Source organism: Mycteria americana, chromosome 7 (assembly GCF_035582795.1).
Source record: "Mycteria americana isolate JAX WOST 10 ecotype Jacksonville Zoo and Gardens chromosome 7, USCA_MyAme_1.0, whole genome shotgun sequence".
NCBI classification, from domain to species: domain Eukaryota; kingdom Metazoa; phylum Chordata; class Aves; order Ciconiiformes; family Ciconiidae; genus Mycteria; species Mycteria americana.
The window spans coordinates 6,867,342-6,891,637 of record NC_134371.1 but is presented as its reverse complement, the minus strand read 5'-3'; the positions used below and the strand labels follow the sequence as shown (position 1 = coordinate 6,891,637).

Below are 24,296 nucleotides of genomic sequence, written 5' to 3'. Positions count from 1 at the left end.
TTGCAGGCAGTCACAATGGAGCGTATGAAGTTAATGAAAGTTATAAAACTGGCAGAACCTGCTTGGTGGAGAATATAATATTTCTCTCCTGAAAAGGAATAGTTCTTGATATGCTAAAATACAGAGAGCATCTCATTAGAGGCAGGAGGAGCACTGCTTTGTACAGCACAATGGTCTCCCAGCCTCAGACACTTGTGTTTGAAGAACTCAGTTGCCAAATACACACCTTGAGTCCCTACAAGGCAGCAGAATCTGGGAAAAAACATGATTGAGCAGAGATAATGTCTTCTCCACTGGAAAGTCTGAACTGAAGAACAGGTTAAACACAACAAATGTATACTGCTCCAGCTTGAGGTCCTTCCTTGAAGTGATCCGAGGATGTTCAGCCTATTCACATGGACAGCCAGCAATGCGATGCACAAGCTCTGTAGAAGGAGCCCGTGGCAGAACTGACATGGAGAGTTAATTGTTCCTCTCACTCGGATAACATATTCTCTTTAAATCAAGGTTAACGCCAGTTGCCACAACTGTTATTTCTGGTTTCGGCAAGAAGAACAGGCAGGACTTCAATTACCAGGATTCACTTTGCAACCTCTTAAGGAGTGTCCCACTGTGTGTCACACCAAATGCATGAGTTGTCTGATCTGGTATCCGAGATAAATCTCGCACTATAACAAAGCCAGAATACCTGTACATTTGTCATCCTGCTTGGTGTCCTACTCCCTATTTCCTTCTATTTTTTCCCTCTCCAGGAGACTGAAAAACTGGGTAAGACATTTCTGATAAAATTATACAAAGAGCTATTTCTGGTTGTAACAGCTCGTGTGAGCTTTATTTTGTAAATGCTAACTTTTATCTAACACTGCAAATTGTATTGCACCATGAAGACTTTTCGATGCACGTACAAAACAAACATGAACTAAAATCAAAGAGGATAAAGAATAAAAAGCATAGGAAACCAAACATCTGCCTGCGAGGAGTAGTAAGGGAATTTAATAAGGCTGATGGAATAATTTCTTGACTCTTCTGGCCAACAAATATAATTGCTTCAGATTGAGAAAGCTGAATATAATTGCTTTACTAACTCAGAACTATAGCTGCACTAATATACTTTAGAAAGACTAAAAGCACTGACTAATGTGTTTGCAATGTCTGTAGTCCGAGTAGACTGGGTAAAGAATGTGGATCTTGGATTTTAAAATCCTGACACCATTGATTGGAATGTACTGGGTCCACACTTGGAGGATTATTTGCATTTGAGCAGGACCGACACTGAGAACTCAAGCATTCCTGCACATACCGATATACTCGGTACATAGGTTCTCTGTGTTTTGGGAAGAGATCCATAGATATTGGGAGACATTTAAAAATTGATAGCATCTGGTATGAGACACTGCCTTTCCAAGTGCCCTTCAAATTAGTTTGAATGTACCACACTTACTGATCCTTTCAGACATATATATATACACACACACAGACACACAAGTAAAATAAGGACAGACACAAACCCCAAATACAAGTCCTGCATATTTACAAAACCAAAAAAAGTTTGAAATTATAGCCCCGACCATATGTTCTAACATTTGTCTTTAAAGTCTGCTGTCCTAATTGTAGAGATAAACGCATTTCCCAGCAGCAGATTCTTAGGCATTCGAAAAAAATATACTAAAGTCTTCATTTTACTAAAGGACAAACTTCATTAACTACTTCTCTGCTCATTTACATGTTTTTCCGCTGTGAAGCGGGACGCTTTGTTTCTATATACTTGCAAACTGGAATAGTTGGAGTCTTTATTTCTCATCCTGCTGATGATTCAGCCCCTGCCCGTCTCCTCCGCTGAAGCTCCTCTGCCGGGAGGCCACGTCAGCAGGACACGGCGCTGGCTGCCAGGTCACATCCCGGGCTGGCTGGAGCAGACGCACGCCGCAGCGCAGGCAGCACGGCCCTGCTTTCCCAGGAAGAGGCTGCAGCATCGGGAAAGGCTACGGCTATCCCTCCGAGCACACGTGGATGCAGACCGTCATCACGGCTCTTACAAAACGCTTACAGTTTCCACATTTGAAAGCGTTTTAGAAATAGTTCCAGTTTCAGCAGTATCTCTCTTCCTTTCGCTCCTCACAGTGTGTACTGTAAAGCATTCAAACTTTAGGATTGGGAAAGATTAAGCCAAATTAAAATTTAGTTATGTGTCAAGTTTCTTCTTTTTTCTTTTGTCTGGTATCAGGGGAGTTATATTAAATAATAGCTACCGATTCACTATATTTTAATCAAAAGGGATTTTTAAAGGACTAGATACTCTATACAGCGAATCTACTAGTGCAGGTGCATCTTATTCAAGATTTAATCTGCACACATGCAAAAAAATTTCCACGATTATTCTTAGCATTACCAGATTTAAAATGGAGAAGCTAAGATTAGTCACACAGCAAATAAAGCATCCTACTGTTTACTTTTGCCTTCTTACATGGTTTCCTATACTTTATTGTAGCATGCTAAAAACAAAACCTATGAGATGAAAGGAGAACGGTGCTACAATCTCGCTGACGATAACCAGGGAAAAAAGCTCCTCTGAGTTAGCATCCCTTTGGCTCTCTCTTCCCTTGGATGATTTCAACAAGAGTTGAAACATGTTGGTGATGGAACGTGAAAGTTATTTCTTTCATGCGGAGGGAATACATGATGTACAATCAGGACTTCAGCTTTCTAAGGTGACCAAACACTAAATGAACAAAGGGTCCATATCTGACATACAGGTAGAGTCACCAAAAATATCACAGAGGACAAAAGGCTCCACTGCAAATTCTAGTATTTTCTGGCTAATAATGGGGCAACAATGAGAAAATAAGCAGAAACTACTAAACTAACAATATCTGTTATGATTATATGGTTAGGTATTAAGAAGTGGTGGTTTGTAGGTATACCTTTGAAAACCTATGGAGTGGACAATGGATAATATCCCAACAGGAGGGACATGCCTGAACCCCGATCTGGGAACATGCCAGGGCTACAGAGCTGAGCTTGCCAACACAGTGATGTGAGCAAAGCTAGAAGATGGGTGGCAATACCTCTGAAGGATGATATTGCCTCTGTTGATGGAAGAAACAAACAGTTTGGCCAATACAGCAAAGGTTGGTTAGATAGGAATTAAAACCAGCTATGCTATTCTTCCAGATTGTAGCCCTCCACAACAGTTTTGTTCTGGAGGATGCTTGCGCAGATAATCCCTCTTTTGTCCATTAATAGAAATAACTTTAATAAATCAAAAACTTGTTTAAGTGTGTTGATATACCAGTAAGGCCAATGGGTATTGGAAGTCTGACTTTTCCATCAAATATTAAAACACCAAGCACCACGAGTCAAGTAAGACGATGTAAATGAGTAGTAAGAAATTTTTTTTAAAAGATATTTGGGTGAAAAGGGCCTTTACTGCAGAAGATAAAGAAATTGAGCAACAATTAATAAACAAAACATAAACAAAAGCTATTTAATACCAAAAGAAGAGCTGTATTTTAAAGCACCACCACACACAGACAGTTTTGCTCTAAACCTTAATGATGAAACAATCTGAACCGAAACTACATTTCCTACAGAAAGTTTTCCGTACCGTGTAACCAGGCTGCACACCAGCACATAGGTGGAAAGACCCAAAACACTTCGGAGAAACAAGCAGAAACAGAACCAGAGCTCACCCTGCCTTTCAGCCTTTCCTTCCCTGACACAGCCAAAGCACGTCCACCCCGTCGCACCGCCGTGCACCCTGGCAGACATGCCTGCAGGGCCATTCCTCTGTCCCAGGCGAGGCCTGACCTCATGCAGACACCCAGCTAGCATCAGACAGAAGACAGCCGTGCTGAAGAGGACACTGGTTCTTCCCGCTTTGCAGAATTTTGTGCTGAGCAATGCAATGCTTTGCAGCATATTTTGAAAACAGTCATGAATTAATTTCTTTAAACTTACCCAAGGACCAAATTCTGAGAATTCAGCGGCTCCTATGGCAAGAGAGCAGACACTGCACCAGCCTGCAGCCCCCGCCTCGCACCCGTGCGCGGGCAGCGGCTGCCCTGAAGTGCCCAACGCACCTTCCCCCCTCAGATTTCACGAGCTGCCCTTTGATGAGAAGTGTATTTCCAGCCTTCTGGAAACCTCTCCAAAGCAACATCATTTCGGGTGCTGCTACTATTTCATCCCAGCCTGAAAACAAGCCAGCTGCACTGGTGAGCAGCCCATCATCTGCCTCTGCACCTGCAGAGCAATGGAGGGGGACACTCAGCGCCTGATGCAAGAGGTAAGTCTGCAGCATTATAAAGACAGCCAGCTACCTGAACCTGTATTTTTTTGTTCCATCTCCTTTGGCTTCTTTCATCTCCAGTCTCTGACCCGACATCCACAGTTCCCTTGTGTGTGCCCTTCACTACTCTCATCTTGGCAACTCCGTCCCCACCCAGTAACACACCGCAGTTATCATTCATTTGCTTACACAATGTCCCATCTATTTTCAACTCTTTCCTTCCCTCCAAGAAACTGACTCACTTCCTCATTTCCAATCTCATACTAAAGGGAAAAAAAAAAAATAGAGACTTTTTTTGGTTTGCTTAGACTAGATTGAACAGCCTTATTTCACTGACACACACTTTTCCTACATAAATCTACAGCTATTTAGCCTTTAATATTATCCATTCCTTTGCATTACTACACCAAACCACACCCACCCACCAAATTAAGGGAGTAATAATTCCAGGAAATCTTTCATTTGAGAAACCACTGCTAGATTTTTAGCATACTTCTGGCCTTTCTCTTAAGTTAACTCGCTTTTAGAGCCATGGAAAAAGCAGCACTGAAATTTAATTCATGCAATCTTTGTTTTACAAGAACAAGCAAGGGCCCTGTAGTGCTTCAAGTTCAGCGTCAACGGCAAAACACTTGAAAATATCGCTTGAAACAAATATCAGTATTAGTAAACCATGTATGTTTATTCTCCTGTTTTCATTTCAAAATGTAACCACCCAAAGGCAATTTAAGTTCTTGTCTACTACACAGATATTCACGCTTAAAGGTAGCTACAACCGCTCCATGCCATAGCTTATCTGCATCTTGTCCTTGAAAAACAACACAAAAGCCCATTTAATGCAGAGCCTTGTTCACCTGTGCAATGCTAGAATTAAAGCATAATTTCTTTTCATTAGCAGATTTGTTTTCTTTGCATGCAAATTTTGGGCTTCACTTTTCCAAACCCAGTCCTGTGATACTGAGCAAAGACTAGAGATGAAGTTTCAAGAGGGTATTTTCAACAGCATGGGCTAGACAGAATACACCCAGGAATTTCCACTTTTATCACACCAGGTGCTTTTCTGCTACCTGTTCTTTCTTCTATCTTTGTTACAGGCTTTTCGCATGCTACGCATACATACAGAAAATTACAGAACAGAAAACTCAGTCTGGTTTGCTTGTGGTGGAAAATGAGACCCAGCTTGGCTATCATTTAGATGGATGGCAACAGAAAGGACATTTAGCAATAATTGAGCAATTCTCTGTGATCAATGGATAGAAGTGTTACGCAGCCTGCATCAAGGTCTCTGTACGTGTGTTTTTTCAACATGTGGGTGACAAACAAGTTCAAGTAGCACCAGAATAATCATTTTGTCCATATTATTCATACCACAGTGTGCATGACAGCTTGGCATTATTGCCTTCCAGGATGAAAAAGCACTGAAGAGATTCTTGGGTACAGCTTCACTGCCCCAAACTATGCACAAACTGCTGTATTTTTAAGTAATTCAGTATATGACATGATTCTCATGCAGCAATAGAAGTTCCTAGCAAACATCTTAAGATGTTGCCTAAAAACACCCATCTTCAATCGGTCACTAGGGAAAGGGGAATTTCCTGAACACATCAGATTCACACAGAACCTATTTACTCTGAAATTCAGAAAGCAGAATGATTTTTTTTTTTTTCAAATACAGGGGGGCTGTTTCAGTTCCATTCTGCAGTTGATCAGATCCATCTTCTCCCCCTCTTCATATTTCATTTAGTGTGTTACCCCAAAGCACTAGCTAGAAGCAATCTTTCATATAAAGGAAATACAAGGTCTACAGTTATGGCTGAGCAAAGAAATGGGTGAGGATATGCCTTGCCCTTGTCCTTTCCTTGCAGAGCTAGCAACAGTCAAGTCCTGACTTTGTGAAAAATTAAGTGGAAAAACGCAAAAAGGAAATGAAGTATTTAAAGTATTGACATATTTATGAAGTATTTATTATCTGTCAAAACTATATAGAAAGAGCAGCTTTTAAAATACTGATGATACAGCACATATACACATTTCATCCCTCAAAAATACTGAATTAAGATTCTAAATCAGTCTCCCTTTAACCACCCACAGAGGTACAGTTTTGCAGTTAGAGCCCAAAACTCGGCCAGGGTGGTTGGCAGCACGGACAAGCGGGGCTTTCCTCCCCTGCTCCCCAGGGAGACTGCGATTTTCGGAGGAAGTATACTAATACTTTGTCATTAATACACACATGGCTTAAAAGGAACAAACATTGGTCATCCATTTGCACACAAATAAAGGATGTGCTTTATGTTTCCACTATACAGCACAGGCCAGGTGGCCAGCCTCAATGTTGAGCAAGCACTCAAGTGTTTCACAGCCCGGGCGGGCAGGAGAGCGTGCCTCCTGCCTGCACAGGCAGCGTCAGGTCCCCCTCTTCTACTTGATTCAGCTTCTAGCAACTGTTTAAAAAAAGATTCCTCTCAATCCCCACCAGCCCCTTCCTTTATTCCTTGGTTTGGTTATTGTTACAAAGGCTACAAAAGTCACATAGCACAGCATCTCTTCTGTTACGTGGGCTGGAGAAGGCAAACCCTTAGCAAGTCAGCCGGTAACACAAGCCCTGGTGAGAGCACCTGGAACCGCTCGACGCTTCCTTAAATAACCTGACATGTGGACTGTGCCAATACGACCCGTACTCAAGGGCTGGATTTCTCCAAAAGACCAGATTTATCCATCTCTTTAAATCTGTCCCCTCAAGGAAACCACGGACCCTCTTCACGCCCACTGACCAGCTAAACTTCTCCCAGCCAGTCGGTTCCGTGAGCTGCTTAATCCAGCCCCCCCCCACGACCTCTGGGCTTATCAATCAGTCTTAAACAAGTCACCTCTGGCTACATGCAAATAGAAAACAGGAACGAAGACAGCACTTGCTGTAACACATTGCCTGCTCAATTAAAAGTACACATTTATTCCAGTTTTATAGTATTTTAGGGGGGTAGTTCCTCAGTTGGGGGTGGGGGTATTTTTATTTTTAAAGTTTTCACTGATTGCCTTACTGGTGAAACCCTGAGGACTTGGAAAAAGGTTTTGTATTTAGCATTTCTCCACTATTCCAAAACATCGGAGACCTTCAAATGTGCATCTATTCTTTCTGTTTTTAAACAGTGATTACTCAATTAGTGGCTAATTACACTTCAGGGTGTTTAAAACAGAGGATATTCCACAGAGGTTTTCCTCAAACAAGTGTCTGTCTTCCAACCTTGAGAAGACAAATGAAGATTCACTGTGTCTTCTTTTCCACTGCTCTTTTCGTGTCAGTCCTCTAAACACACATTATCACCACCCACCCCCAGATATGCTGTAGCCTCGGAGCCAAACGGGGTCCTGGATACAAAGTGGTGGTTCACGGGACATCCAAAACAGGCTCCAGGAGCACAAACTGATGATTTCAAATTTCTCAGAAGGCCATATATATAAAAAAAAATGCTTTCACAAAGATAAAAATCGCTCTACATAAGCGAAGTTAGCTGCCCCTGCAGAACGGATACATGCCAAAGGAAAAAGCAGCTTTCGTATACCCTGAAGAATTTAGTGCAACCAAGTCATGACATTTCAAATTTTTAATAACAGGGCTCACTCCCTGAACTCAGGAGAATCAAAGGATTTATAATAAAGTAGTCCTTCATATTGTGAATACAAATGAATCCTATTTACAAGCACATCTTACGTCGTAACACTGAATGCGTGGCAGTAAGGAAACAGTGAGCATCGTCCATTCAACGGGGAGCTACCAGCTCACAGGCATACAAACTGCCAAAAAGAGAGACTCTCGTGCTGCCTTAACATAGTGCTAAAACTATTCCATAGCTTGTTAATCATAGTGCAATGTGGGAGCAAAGGAAAATGCATCATTATTGTCTTAAGTGCTGCCCTACATATAGGGAATACATTAACCTTTAAACATACAGAATGCTCTATCACAGGGGAAAAAAAAAAAAAAAGACATTATAAGTTTTGGTGGAGCAAGGGAGGGTGTAATTTCCAAAAACACTGCACACAGAATAAGCCTGTCTTTTACAATAACCTCAGAGCACGGGAAAAACCAAACTGTGATGAAACCTCATCTTAGTATATTTGCTGGCCGATTACAGTTTCTTCCACAATAAATCTCTATTAACATTATTTAAGTGCCACAATTGCACTGTGAACACACCTTTACCAAAAGAAAAAAAAAGCAACAACAATACAGTCAGGTGCTCTTCTGTGTTTGAAGCATGTACTTATTTCAGCTATATAAATCGTTCACGGTCAAGTAGGAGTTGAAGCTTTCGCATGAAAAGGGTATCAGAATTTTCAGACCGAACTTAAAGAGTGTATACAAATAAACGCGTGTGCTTTGGCAGTCAATACTGCAGCTCTACCAAAAAAAGTAGAGAATCTTATGCTACAAATTCTAAATTACTTTTAAGAAAGACTGCTGATGAGTACCAAACAAGCCCCATTGGCACAAACATGTTAAATTACTGGGAATACAGAACCAGGAGGTTTCAAGTTGCATTCATTTAAATACACTGTCTGAACAACACTCTGAGCATGACAAAAATTATAAATAAATGGTGTCAATTATATTTGTAATGGAAATTTTTCATGTACTAACCAATATAAAGTATTCATTTCAAATAAAAGGAGTAGCCAGCTTTATTCCTCTGTTAATTGCCACGTGGACCAATTTCTTACCACACAGCATGTTGGCTATAAATCTTAACAAGCAGTTTTAAATTGCTGCTGTTATTGCTCATCAAGACCGAATAATCCTGGATGGTGTTCAGGGAAGCTTCTGTAACGTCTATCTCAAACAACTATTAATTCCTCATTTCCATAGGGATGAAATTTCAAGCAACAACCACCAACTCCTCCCCTGTTTAAATGGGGGGCCAGAGAAAAGATGCAAAGAGACTGCAAGACGAGAAATTTCAAATCTTTCCAAGGACAAACTCTCCCCTACGGGAGTGGTGCAGCACTGGAGCAGTTTGTCCAGGGAGCAACCTCCACCCTCAGAGAGCTTCACAACTCAGGAGGTGGTGGACAACCCGATCCCCCTCCGACACTACCCCTGCTTTCAGCAGAAGGTTGGATGAGGTGACCTTCTAATCCAAATTTTAATAAAAAGCATAGTTATCTTTGAGCAGTATGACTTTACTATTTGATGCAGTCTAAGGAACAGTCTTTCTTGAGTAGATTTGAAATTCACAGTAAAAATACAGGGGCAATTCACGAGCTATACAATTATTATGAAACTGACTTTTTTCCCCCCACCATTACTATTACTTTTTTAGGAAAGGCTTTTGAATGAACAGCCCACTGAGATTGCTGTTTAATGGTATAAGATCTGGAAAGGATGGGGGAGGCAACACCACCTACCTCCCTTCTCAAAAAAATAAAATAATGGCATAAGCTCAAAAAATATCACTGAAAACAGAATTAGCAGTACAGCTATGCAAAGTCTATTCCCTTTAAATTTTGATTTAACCTTCCTGTATTTACCATAGACAGCGTTATACCTAGGGAAGTATCTGCCTCAGTTCAAAGCTGTATTTGCTACTAGGTAGAAACCCTCTTCACAGTACTAATATACAATCTGAAAGGTCTTTCATCGGTTCGCCTTTCAGACCTGTTAAAAGATTTTGTGTGGGCTCTCTCTTATAAAAAATACAAGCACTATTTATCATATCTGCACAATTCTACAGAGAGGTAAAACAGCAATCAAAAGACTGCTTACATGCTTTTAGTCAATACTACATAATTAACCAGCTCTGCTTCTAAAGAACCAATTTAAAATTCCACTCAAAACCAATCTGACTTCTCCAAGCACTCTGCAATGTCTGTACTTCTCTGCTCATTTTCTATCCCTCCCAATGCCTGTATGAAAACTAAATAGGTTTTCCATAGATATCCACTTAATTTGTTACTAGTTTTCAATCTAACTTGGGATCTCTCATTTGTATTTACTATTTGGTGATAAGGAAATTTGCATACATATAAAATAAAAAATGCTGATAAATGACTGAACAGAGACAGAAATCTCCTGAACTTGCAAGAAATTCATGACTCATTCCGAGATACTTAAATCCTACAATATGTACAGCAGTCAGGTCTGCAACTTCTCACTCTTAAGTGCTTCACTGTATTTTCAGAAGTACATATCACATTTTTGTAGAGATGAGAGAACAAGTTTTCCATAATGCAAGCAATGCTCGTCCAACATTCATCTATCCTCTTACCTTGGATGCACTGCAGGGTTCCATCCTCAGCCCTTATTGTAAAGGTTTCACCTGGATTAACTTGAACCAAAAAGACCTGCCAAAAGAAAAACACATTTGTTTGTGTTTCACCGTGATCTTCAAAAATTAAATATCCCCAGCCCAACAACTGTGTTATCTGTACTTTGGAAGAGATGGGGGGCAGGGAGGGAACAGACTGGTATACTACATCTTTGGGTACCAGCATGGTCCAAGAGAGATTTAAAGCCTAACTACTCATCTAAATTTTAAAGGGCTGAAATAAAGATGTAACTCAGTTGCGTGCAGGTGAGAATTATGGCTTCGGGTTCCACCACCAAACTCTTGACAGTGTGTTTAACTTGGCCAAATGCTGATAGCTAAGGACTTAAATCTTTAGACCATTGGCACATGGGAGCAGAGAGTAGGTGAACTCCAGCATAGAGCACCAAGCCATACTGGGATTTCAAGTTCACAGGAATAAAAGTTTTTTGCAGTGTAAGGGGAGTTGATCCATTACTTTTTTTAAAATTTATCCTTCAGTCCTACACATAACAGATGTTAGTTAAGCAAAATCCATAGACACACACAGTTCAACAGTTGCACACAGAACCAGTAATAAGCTATTTTAAAAAGTTATTATGTTTGTTACTAAATAAATAATCAAAATATCACCCCAGTCTCCCATTGCTGAATTGTGCAGGTGATGGGAATGCTACAAAGACCAGGAAGCACCAAAACGCATCCCAGTTCAGTGTACATCGTACTCATCTTTATTAATTTTCAGGCGTCTAAAATGATGGTTTTAAAATTTATGATTTAGATTTCTTTCTTTAATGGAGAGTTTCACTGGGAACTAGTGATCACCTATCCCACGCTCTTGCTGCTTGTGAAACTTTTACTCAAATACTTTAAACACATTTCTGTTAACTTTGCATTGTCAGAAGTTCAGTCAAAATCTGGATTAATCTTGTAATAAATTGAAAGTTTAGATTTATATATTTTCGTGAAAACTCTCTCTAAATTTAGGTCTGGTCTTTATGTTCTGGGACACCTGCATGCAGAATTTAATCATTCAATCTAGAAAGACAGAATTTGAATTAATGTTGTGTTTCTTAATTCCTTAAGCTAAATGCATAAGATAATTATTGCCTAGATGACCTTTTGAATTACAGTAATCCTACAGAAACCCATTATTCCAGCAGCATTTTTAAAGCACAAGCTGGAAATCTGAAAAATGACACATGAAAGCCATTATTTTGTCTGCAACAATAATTTCTCGGCGAGCACTGATCAGGGTGGATCTGATCCAGCATACAGAGCACAATAAATGGTTCAGAAAAGATAAGAGGCACAAAGCCATTCCATCCCTAATCTCCAAACAATCAACATTTAAGTGACAGCATTTAAGTGCTCTTTTGCTATGAATAGGCGCGGATTATCCACAATAGGATTCGGGCATCAGGTCAAAAGAAGCGCAGAGCAAAGTAGTGTCATTCAGCTTAAAAACCAAAACCCAAAAACCCCACAACAAACCAGAAACCTGAATACAAAGAGGCAAAGAATTATAAAAATATTTTGTTAGCTCATTTGCATTTATGTCTAAACCAACGGCTCTACATCTGGTTGTTTATTAACACGCTTGATTAACATAAACCAGATGTTCTAGCACACCATCACGCCTTTGGAAGAACTTGGTCCAACTCCTCAATATACATACCCTAACTAGATTGCTGTCTCGTGTATGAAAAACTCTATCTTTTCCCTAAAGCGGGGAGTTGAGTTTAATGGCAGATATAAGACTGATCATAAGAGGGATTCCTCCTACTAGACGAGGCACGTGTCTACCCCAGAGTTGGTTATCAGAAGGGTATGATTTACAAATTCCTTTCCAAGGAGTCATTGCAAAGGTTAGTTGCCAGCCCAAGTGTCTGCGTTAGAACACCTGCAGTTGTGCTTTGAAAATAATTCCTTGGGTTTCCACATTAAAAACCCCTTCTCAAGATTATACCCCCAATAACAGCTGTTGCTTATGATGGTCAAAATAAAGCAGCATTATCCTTGCCTAATTACATAGGTTTTTAAAACAAATTTTTCCATCAACAAATCTGTTTCCCTAAGGGCAGCGGCCACCACAGCTTCATCCCCCCATCGTGAGCCCATGAGGAGAGCCTGGGACCTATATACAGTGACTTAGTAGACTTAGTATTTGTTAAGGAGTATCAGGCCTTAGTAGTTGACACCACAGTGAGGTATAAGAGTAAACTAACATCGTTGGCTAATGCAGCAGCAGAGAAAATTAAGAAATATCAACACCCGAAAGATCAAATTCAAGAACTGACGAATACCAATACTATCAAGTTTATAGGATTTCCGTTAGGGGCACGTGGAAAATGGTATCAAGGCGATTACGAGTTGTTAAAAGAATTGGGACTCTCCACTTCCCGACGGGAAAAGGTCACTTGTCGTTTATCGGATCGGGCGCTATTTTCTTCAGTGGACGTTGTACATATATTTGTTAGTCAAGCACGGACTATTGTAAGATCTTAATGAATTACTGAATTGTAATTGTATCATTTAATGAATTGTTAATAAACTGATTCTATCTAAGGCAGGAGCCAGACCCGGACCCCCCTGGGAGTGCCAATGGTGACAGAAATGGTGACAAGATGTGCCGAGGGTGACAAAAGCTTGTGTTAGGGTATTGATAGTATGTAGGGATGTTATGGGCTCGGAATCATGACACATCATCTATCCTACCAAAAACATTAATTATCAGTCTTTACTTAGGTGGATGGGCCACCTTTACTTAACCCGGAAGAGGAACATGTATAATTTTATATATATTCAATAAATAGTTTCTATTAAAATATTATATATATCTATGGAAATAATTCCTTATTGACAGTTCCCAGAGTGCAACAGCTTAAAGATTTCATATTTATTTTAAAAAAACCCTCAGCACTGTCACAAAACATGGGATTAAGTTGGTCAGAAAGCAAAGTTCCCCATTGCGTGCTACAGGCTAACAACCATCAACTCTACTTGGCCTGTCTGGAGTAGCGATTCTACTCTTTTGCCCAAATTTTAAGCGCAGCCCAATAAAGACAAGAAACCACAAAATATTTTCACCTAGGATCCTGTTTTGAGCTTAAATATCAAATACATTGAAAGGATAACATTTTTCAGCTATTAGCTGTGCAATGAAGCCACAGGCCTTTTCAAAATTATATTGCTGCTGGGAAAAAAGTGCTTTATTCTGTCAATCAACAATTTGCAGCAAGTTCCACCAGGGTTTCCACCTAAAATCCAGTAAAACTAATCCTGGTTTCCCAGGCTCTTGAGTAAGTCTTTCAGCTTCAGTGTTCATAAAATTGTATTTGTGAAATGCGTACGATTTGTACCATCTCATCTCCTAACACTTTACAAGGCTGAAAGCCATAACCGATCTGGTTTTATTGATATTTGGACATTTAAATATATACACAAGCACAAAGATTTTCAAAGGAGGTCAATGCCTTTGACTTCTATTAAACCAAGTAGGTCTTCTGCACCTAATGATGGCAGCCCCACCAGATCTGCACTTTCAGAGTAGATTTTTTGTGTGCTACAGAAGAAAAAACACCAACATTTGTGAAATTCATTCACTTCAGCAAAATTTCGGAAAAATTAAGACCCAAGGAGCAAGAAGAGAACCCGAGGCCCTGAGTCACCAAGCCTTTGCATGTAGCTGAAAAGGCCATCTCCAGCTGTGCAGGGTTTCTCAGAACAGTGAAGAAATCAACCCTCCAGCTATGGTGGTACAGAAAAGCACATGCTAAAACCAGTAACCATCAGTGCACATAATGGACTGAAAAGTTATACTGTAGGCAAGAACTGCATTGGAATAAAGTACTGTAGTTGTCATTTCCTAAAATGTAAAAAAAAAAAAAAAACCCAACCCAAAACAAAACGGAAAACAAACAAACAAAACCCCACAAAACCTTAAGTTCTGAAGATATTAAAAGACATTCTTCCGTGCTGACACTGAAATTAGCCACCTTGGGAGCAGAAGAAAACACTTACGGGCTGTTGCTGGGGGAAGACAGCTATGTCAAGAGCAAACAGGAACAGCCGATGTGTGACTGATGTGGGTCAACACTGGAGCAAGGGCTGGACGCAAAGGGAGGACGTTGGGCACACGAGCACGCGTACCTGAGGTGGCCCCAGACCCAGGAGCAGCGATCAGGATGCTCCTCGGGCAAGACGCTCCGCTTGCCCCCCACTGCAGCCAGACCCCTTCCAGCAGGCTGCAACCCAGCCCCAGCCTCTGCTCTCTGCCCAAAGCTGGGGTACTGGGGTTTGCCCCCCTAATCCACCCCACCACCCAAACCCCTCTGCACTCACCCCACGCCACGCATAACCCCAAGAGCTTGCAGTTGCAAAGCACCGACTAACGAGCTGCGGAGTTGAGGTCAAACCATTAAAGCCAGCCCACCTCGTGGATTTGATACTGGGCATTTTCCAGCCAACGCCCCCAATTTGTTCCAGTTGCCTCGGACAAACAATATTGGGGCACACTGCAAATTCTTTTGTTTATACACACTAAGTATGTCAAACTAATTCAAAGATTTATTTTTCACACATCTTCCTAAACTGCAAAACCATATTCTGCAGCCTGGAACGCAGCTTTTCTGCTTCCTTTCTACACAAGGGATCTTCATGAGAACGCTTTGTTTCTGAAGCTTTTAATTAAAAATCTGAGGAAAGCAATAAAAGTCTAAAGATAACGTCTTCATTTTAATGAAAACAAACACAGATGATCTTTAGTTGCCCTATGTATCTTCCAATATTCATCAACCCGAGTATGCACGTTTATGGGATGGCAGCAAGAGGAGAGAGAGCTTGAAAAGCCACTTTGAGCCCACGCTGCTGCCCTGCAGCATCACGAGGGTGCAGCCCAAGGATGCTCCAGCCCAGTTTCAGTCCCCTGGCCTCCTCACATCAGAAAAGCTGGAGCTTGTGACAGCTGTGGGCAGGGTGTCAGCAGCACAGTCCCAAAGGCTTTTTCTTTTCCCTAAAAAGTACTCAGATGTTTGCTTTAGCAGTTTAATCCACTCGGTGTTGAAGTCCAGCCTTACCTGCTGCATCCTCAGAGAAAGCTTGCTATCTCCATAACGCACTTTTTTTTGCATTTGTTTTGCATTTAAGAATGTTATTACATTTTATTTAAAGTCATGTTTGTAAGGCTGATTAATGTTACTAAGTTGCATAGTTACTATAAATATTTATAAGCACACACCCCCCCGATTTGGCAATAATCGCTCTATGTCCAGACTAAGTTTTCATGACAAGCCCAACGCGTGTCACTCGTGCCCCCCTCGTTCCTACTGTGCGACTCTCATGCCTACTGGGAGCAGGGGAAGAGACTAACAAACTTGCCAGCAAAGCCTAACACAGGCTTAAAGCTCAGGTTCAGGAATATAAAACTATACACATCGTGGGTAAACAGTCTCATACAAAGACAGAAAACACGACCTGATAAGGACCAAGGGCATATGCTATTACGTATTTTGTACAGTACTGGTTTACTTATACAAGTGCTTTTTAAGCACACAGAAGAAAATTCACATTCAAAACAGTCGACCATCTCCTACCTGCTTTGCTGCAGAGCACCTGTGAGCGCAGAGGCAGCAGCAAGTAGGAAGACATTCACTTGCATCCATGTGATGCAACGCAATCCAATGCTTGCTTTACAATATTTCTACTTTCTAAGAACCCTTTCCTTGCTAAGCTCAAACAGCCACTTGCACTGCTTTGGTGTAGTAAAACCCTACCTTAAGCATTTTCCAATGTGGCAAATTTTCCCTTCCCTGTTTAGATATATCGTGCTTCATACAGCTGGGGGGCATGGCATCATAGGCACCACCTGGGATCCAGCCACAGGTTCCTCACAAATGCTTTAAGGTATTAAAATCTACTGTATTTACAATTTCTACAGTGCATAAATTTTGGAATATATTGCATCGGGGGGGGGGGGACGACGGACGACAACAAACCAACCAAAACAAAAATCACCCACCAAAAACCAGAACAATCACTTGGGCCCATTCTCTATTCTACTTTAAAAGAATATGCCCCAGCTCCTAAAGAATTTCCAGCTCCATCCCGCAGGAAGGACCAAAGAATTCGCTCCATTCAGTGTGCAATATTCTTCTAGGAATGCATTCCTTGGCCACACAGGAGCAGGTAGGATAAATACTTTCAACCTCTCTTCAGTAAGAAAAATCAGGAAACATGCTACATCTTAAACAATAAAACAGTGACTTTCAAAAATTCATACTTTGATAATAGTGTTCTGGTCTTAACAATCCTTTTTTCCCTAGGACAGAAAATAGAGGCATGAAGCCGTTCAGTCAGTTTACGATGAGTGCTATTGATAGCGAAGCCCACAAGTGGCAGATCCTGAACCCCCTAATTTATCAGAAGTTAAACACGCTCCCAAACAAGCAGTAAAAAGCCAACCAAACAAAAAAAAAAAAATCAGTATATCTGTAACAAACTGCTCTTATAAGCAAGAAATTTTAAGACTCGTGAAGTTTTAGCGAATTCTGTGTTTCACTGCATTCGCAAAGGAACATATTTGTGAGAACAGCTTCAGAGTTTGCCCACCAACATCCTTCAGTTAAAATGTCTTCAGAAAAGTTAATTCTGGAGACTTCCTAGATAGCAAACGCTGCCTATAGGTTAACTTTGCTAATGCTACTCGTTTGCCATGTGTTCTAGTCTAAATGCCTTCTCTAAGACTACTGAATCTGCTTTAAAAGTCAGTGTATTTGAACAGAAGGACATTTCATCATCTTTTATCTGATAGCCATTTTTCATGGACTGATGCTTCTCAACTCAGGTATCTCAGATGTATACCAGTTATAAACCTTTTTCTTCTTGAAACAAGCCTTCCATATGCAAGTATGCCCCCCCTCTCACCTAAAAGGATGTTTCTGCAAGTATATATAAAAAATTTTCAAGAAAGTATGAAGAAATAACTCTAAATTTTGGCACAAAGTTAATTCTCTCAGCTCAGCTGCTGTTCAGGTACAGTATAAAACCCAGCTAAACTCCTTCAAGCTCCTGCAAGGTGCACAGAACTGTGCTACAGGAAGGTACCAAACCTTGTTCCTCATTCAGACGTACTCTCATCTCTCTTATTCGAAGTGCGAGACCCTAAAAGACAAGAACCAGCACACACAGCACTACATACAGTGCCTGGGCTCGAGCCACATTGTGAAAAAACAGGGTTTGGTAAACACGCTTTTACAAAAAGCGGCCAAGCAGAAAACTTGCTACACCATTGCAGGTGCAGCGAGTGAACCAAACCGAAATAAAACTTCCCAAACTAAATTGCCCGGCATTCTGTACAGATGCGCTATGGCACAGCTAGCTGCCCCTCCACTTTATACTCCAAGCTTTTTAGGACCTACAGGAAGCCATTGAAATTCTTGGACCAAAAGGTTAATTATCACTTCCCGAATCCCCACAGGAGTTACAAGTGGATTAGAAGCAGAAAGAGTAAGCAGCAGCTCTGGAAGGGACATGAAAGCATTAAACACAGTCAGCAGTAGTGGAAATTAAGTGTGGGAAACTTTAAAAAAAAAAAAAAAAAGCCAGTGCTAGAAATGCCATTCTGGGTAGTCCAGAGAAGAGGGATTACTGTCAAGCAGGCAGAGACATTCCTGGCTCTGCCCTGTACAGCTCTGCAGCTCTTATCCCCAGAAGATAAAACAATTGAACGTTCCTATGCAATTGTCTTACAATACAGGACTGTTTACTGGCAGAACTGACTTTTGCATCGCTCTCCATCTGGCTGCTGGTAAAGCTAAGGTGTTTTACCAGCTCCAGTTTGCTCTTTTCTACATATATAAGAACTGGTCTTTTGAGAAAAGCCTTTTCTCTGAAGCTCAGCGTTTCCAGGTACGGCTTACAGCACGGCTCTACTGTGCTGGCATGGCTGAGGCTTCACATATCCAGTAACACGTAAGGGTGAGCAACAGCAAGTGCACCCCAAGCATCTCATCAGAAGCAAGTACTGTCAGTTCCAACGCACGAGGCACTGATCTGCGTGCTGGCCACGCTGCAGTCTGGAAAACTCCCCACACCTCATCTCCAACCAGCTTCCTTACTGCCAGCTTCTAATAGAGACTGTACTTACACCCTGGAAAAGCACATGCCCTTATAAAACTAGCACCTATTTATGTAGTAATATAAACCATCTTTCTTAAGGAAGCCATTCTTACGTGAATCTAATCTGAAGGCTGTTCCAGCCTTACAAGTAACTAAGATAAATCTCTTTCAACAAACACGTAACTTTTGCTTCCACATTGCATAACAAATGTCAAGAACAATTAACCTAGTCCATTTGCTGCTACTATATGCAAAGATCAAACAAAGCATTTATTCCAATTTCATTCCATTTTAGAACTGTACTTTTAAAGAGCAAAGACATCAACTAAAGCTTCAGGAATAGGATGAAAATGATAAATCATAAAGACAGCTAAGCTTTGCAACGTATGAGGGCACATCCAGACTAGAGGCCAAAGTGTCTCGCAGAAAACCGGTATTCCAACTACAAGTACTTCAAGAGATAAGGTGATGAGGTCTACAAGCATCATCCAACAAACCTTTATGTAGAAAAGGAACCTGGCCCAGAACTGTTCTGTTGAGTCATACTTGCATAGCACAGCAAAAGCAAATAATGCACTTCCAGTATGTCAGCAATTCTTTATACTCCAAAACATTAGAAGAGAAACTAGTTTAAAGGCAATGGAGGCATCCGCCAAGCAAGGCTGCCGAATCATCACTAATGGAGAAATTTAAAGACTGACTTAGAGCCCCAACTCAAAGGAGGGCTCAGAAGACTTCATTTATTCTTTCTGTAATGCAGAAAGACCCACTGGACAGTCTAACCTGATAAATGGTTTCCAGCAAGGAGGAAAGGGCATATTTAAAGAACAATTATCCTATCCAGCATCAATAAGATTGTTCCTTCACTTAAGCATATTAATATTGGACTTGGTAAATAGAGTCATTAAAAGCTTTCTTTTCCATTTTTCCAAGTTGAAGCACACTGTGCAGAAATGACTTTAAAAAAAAAAATCACCGCAGTGAAAATCTGTATCATAATGAGAACCCAGATAAGCAAACAGACTTAGAAGCTTACAAGAAAGGCAGAAGTTATTCTTCCTCTCGAGGCTGGTGTAGCTCAAAACACAGCTTGGAGGGAGGAACAAATGATCAAGGGAATTAGAAGTCACAGAATGACGTTTTATATTGATTCATGAAGGCCAGCTTATTTCTACCTTGGTTAAAATACTTTGCTGAAATGTCTCAAATCAAAGGAGGGAACCAAACTGAGTAACGCAGAAAAATTGCTAGGGTAGATGTTCTACAATGAGAAAGATTAACCCAAGACGACAGATTTGGGAACCTACCAACTATCACTTGAACTTCCAGGCTGTATCCTGATATGAAGGCATCATTATGGTCTTATAATCATTCTGCCTACTTCTGATCAAGCTTATTAGAGAACATCTCCCAGAAAAATATGAAAGCAACTATAAATTGCCTTCCTTCAAAAGCCCACTCAAAATTCACTTCTGCTTCTTATAATGAAGCAGAGGGCAATACATAGGACTGCTGGGATCAGTACATTTAGATAAGCAAAGAATAGCAGACATCACAGGACTCTTGTCTTCAATTCTCCTTTTCTTTCCTTCTTTCCCTTTTTTATAATCTCACATTTTTGTTTTACGTTCTTAAAATCTCATCACAGATACTAGCAAGATGTCTGGACAGCAGCTAGCACAAGTAAATCATGAGACTAACTTTCTGCAAAGCCCACAAAAACATAGCATTTATAGCCATTATTTCAATCCCATTATTTTAACTTCAATGAACACATATGCAAATAATCATATTAAATTTAATGGTACACTTTAAGTATTGCTTTTAATGTCTTTCCAGTGTAAGGGCAGATTTCTACCTTCCAGGAAATACTCTGCCCTCCTTAGTGCGAGGGAAAACCATCTTCCCCATTTTCAAAATCCCTTGGTGGCCCAGAAAGTTTATTTAAACCAGCCATTTTCCACAAAGCTCACTGACCTGCTGTGATCCATCGCCATTCACAATGTGAGGCATCATGGCTACCTCCCCGTTCAGCAACGGTGGCAGCTCCAGCGGAATTTGGTCGGTCATCATCATTGTGACGTACATTCATGGAGAATTTTCCTCAACGGGCTTCCTGCAAGAGAAGCATCAGTTAAAGACCCTGGAAAACCCACTTGTACTTAAGGTGATCACCAGCATCCGCATGGATTTTGCCATTAAGGTAGCAACCCAAGCAGGACACCTGCTTTTGTAACAGGATGCATATAGGAAATGGAGGCACTGAACGGAGGTTTTAATTATTAGATCAAGAGCATGGAAAGTCAAGTTTCCATGCAAGACTTCCAAAAACCATCTAGCCAGATTTCCACTTTCCTGTGATTTTAATCCCCAGCCCTCATCGCACCGCTGAAATAGGCAAGTTCCAAGACACTTTGAGGGAGATTTGCTCTGTTCCTAAAAATCAGCATCCTGCTTGCTACCACAGCTCGAACTACATCATCCGTGTGGTTAAGATGTTACATCGGTTTCACTCAATATCCACAGTTCAAAGCCAAAAGCCTTTATTTTCTTTCTAGGGCCCTGTAAACAGTGTGAACTGCCACCTATAACACAAAGAGCAGGCACCTGACTTCCACTTAATCATGATCCAAAGGATTAAGGTTTCTGCTGGAGCAGGAGGGACAGCACATCCCCACGCTCCAAACACCTTGTGCTGTACAGAGGACAAGAGAAGAAGATCTCACTTCAGGATTTGTGAAGAATCACACATCACTTCCAGCACACTCTCCCCCTTCACAGCTAATTGATGTGATATGTAAGCATCACTAAAACCACAGGGAGATTGCTTTGTAAAAACAAGTCTCAATTCAGCATTAAGGGTATCATCATACTGTTTTATGGGGCAATAATCCAGTTCCTTAATGAATAAGATGGATGATGTAATCACGTAGCTTATCGAGACTTCTGCACAAGAACTCCTAAGCAAAGCAATCTTACAGGTCCAGTGCTGATCAGGCAGCCTCCTTAGCACCTCTCATGCCAGAGAATCCCAGAGTCCTCCTGAATAATTTCATATATGTCACAAATTCAAGTTAGAAAAACAAAAAAATGCTGTGACTTAGGTGGCTGGTAACAGCCAGGTAGTCAGCTGGCACAAGACCACCAGAGTATAGAGAGGGGAATTCTGGGCAAAGAGCAGCAGGGAAATCCCCACTCACGAGGAAAGTGTTGTGGGATCTAGTATTCACATGGAGCACCTGACACAGAGCCATAAACCAGGAGTTTAATTCATCTGCACCGGAGGCGACGAAGGGCTGAGCCAACCTCACCAGGGTTGGAGCACGTGGTTCCACGGATACGGCATGCTGCTAACCTAACACCCCCATACCTGGTCTGCCCCCAGGTGCTGCTAGGCTTTAAATTTAGATTTTTTTTTTTTTTTTAGTTTAACAACTAAACCAATAGTTTAGTTGAAATACACTCTCTCCATTTTCATCAACCTCTTCCAGAGCTCGTCACAATCTCATCACCTGCAGAGCGACTTGATGATCAGGAACATCAGCCTGACCAGGAGCTGGCAGTCCAGCTCCTGAAGAGGACCACTTGTGTGATTTAAAAGTGATGGCAGTCCCCACAAGACTGAATCACACCTATCCTTTCATTCTTATCACACGAGCCCCCTTCACATCTAAGTAGTACCGGCAGACTAAAAGCACTTCTGTTTTTCAGGAGACGTGCAAACAGCCCTGTTACCTCCAGCCATACATCTCAAGACAAGCATTTTAATTTAACTCAGCACCAAATTTAGCATGACTCTCACAGCAATTTCCGATGTTCTTATCCGCGTGAAAACACCACTCTTCTAATCATTACTTCACTGAGATATAAATGGAGGCAATCTATTTTCATCCACCTTCAAATGAAATCCCTCCTTTTATTTGACACTCAACTACAGGACAGAAGTTCTCAGAAAGCTTGAGACACAGTTGTCAAGAGGATGGTACATCCACAGCCGGGTTTCAAGTCCCATCTCCTGCCTGCATCAACTGCTTTGTCCCAGAGTCTGGCAATGGTTTAGTCCTACTGTCACCACTACCCGGAATAATCTGCCCTGCAGTGTATACACCCATGGAGTAAGGAACAAGGACACTTGCTAAACACTCCTGTAGCCCACAGGATCAAGCTCTCTGATCTGGCACGGGTCTATCGGCGACCAAAGCCTCCCCAGCTCAGTCATTCACAGCTCTGACCCAACCGTTACACAGGCTACAGAAATCTGACAGCCCAGAAGCTTCGCTCAATGCATTCTCCCTCCCCTGAAGTTTTGCAATATTTGGAGCTTCTTCGTAAACTTTTTGCTTCTTATTACTTCACAAGCTCAGGTTTTAATTTTGAGAAAGATCCAAGTCCACAATCAATATTCATAGGTGTTGGGTTTTGGGGGTGGAGGGGAAGGAGCAGGGCAGTGTGGTTCGGGGTTTTGGGGGTTTTGTTTGTTTGTTTAAAATTATGAGGAAAAAGAGAACATGTGAGTTTTTGAACCACTTCTTAAATGCTTGGGATTAAGAAAAAGGACTGAAAAAGCCTAATACTGAATACCAATGAGAACATAGGAGTTAGCAGCTTTCAATGGAAACACACTGATTTAGTCAACAGTCAGCTGTACCTCGAACTGCATTGGTAATGCATGTAGTTACTTATCTATACTTTTTGTATGTGTATACACATATATATTAATGTATAAATAAATAAATAATTTTAAAAGAATGCAACGTTCATAGGAACTATTTTAAACCCATGGAAAACAATACCCCCCTCCCCCAAATAAGTGACACATTCATCTAGTCCGAATCCGAAAGCCCCAGCTTTAACAGAGTTTAAGCGTCACGCTGATACTATTTTCTTAAGGGAAAAAAAGCCAGACTGTAGCTTGAAGCTACATATTTTCCTAGTAATATTTCCATTCCAGGCACAACAACCAATATGTTGACATTTATTTGCTACATGTCATTATTTAAAGTTTTACAGCTGCATTCCTTTTGCTTTATTAATGGTTTGTCACTACAGCCATGTCTACACTTGCCTCACTTTAGGGGGGGGAGAAAAAGAAATAAAAAGGGCCTCCTTTATTTGTCAGGTCTGGTACGACCCTGCCAGAGGTAATGCCAGCAACAGTACTGGCTACAAAGCACAGCTGGCCACAGGCATTTCTTTAGCAGTATTTCACACAGATGTACTCCATGCAGAGTTAGATGAGACGAGGTTAAGACATCTACCGTGAGACTGGCAGACTTCACACCAAAGCCAAAACCTTTGGAAATGGGCTTCACGCACTTTTTTAGCTTATTTGCTCATCCATCCTACTTAAAACAGATTTATTCACCATGCATTCACACCCCTCCTAAAACCTAGCGTTCCCCCTACCTCAGGGGATGCCCATATAAGCAAACTTAATTAATACAAAGAAGGTGAGGTCTGAACACAAGCACTTTCTTTTTCCTGTAAATTCAGGAACATCGATGGAAGAAAACAGCAGACAAGGACTGAAAGAGCCAGGTCACATTTCAGGATATGAGAACTCTTCCTCAGCTAAAATATGAACTGCC

At 41.1% G+C, this 24,296-nt stretch overlaps 1 protein-coding gene across 6 annotated transcripts in view; it reads right to left on the bottom strand.

Moving 5' to 3' along the window:
- Positions 1-24,296, bottom strand: part of FNDC3B (fibronectin type III domain containing 3B) — a 215,611-nt gene that overhangs the window by 152,878 nt on the left and 38,437 nt on the right. For 2 of the 6 annotated variants that reach the window (XM_075506878.1, XM_075506879.1), the window contains exons 2-3: positions 20,686-20,824; positions 10,552-10,627 (exon numbers count right to left, since the gene is read on the bottom strand). In XM_075506878.1, the coding sequence (XP_075362993.1) occupies positions 10,552-10,627; positions 20,686-20,796 (187 nt within the window). In that variant the 5' untranslated portion in view covers positions 20,797-20,824. Of the gene's footprint in view, positions 1-226; positions 282-4,319; positions 4,360-10,551; positions 10,628-20,685; positions 20,825-24,296 lie in introns of those variants that run through there. The other 4 variants (XM_075506880.1, XM_075506881.1, XM_075506883.1 and 1 more) reach the window with 3 other exon arrangements.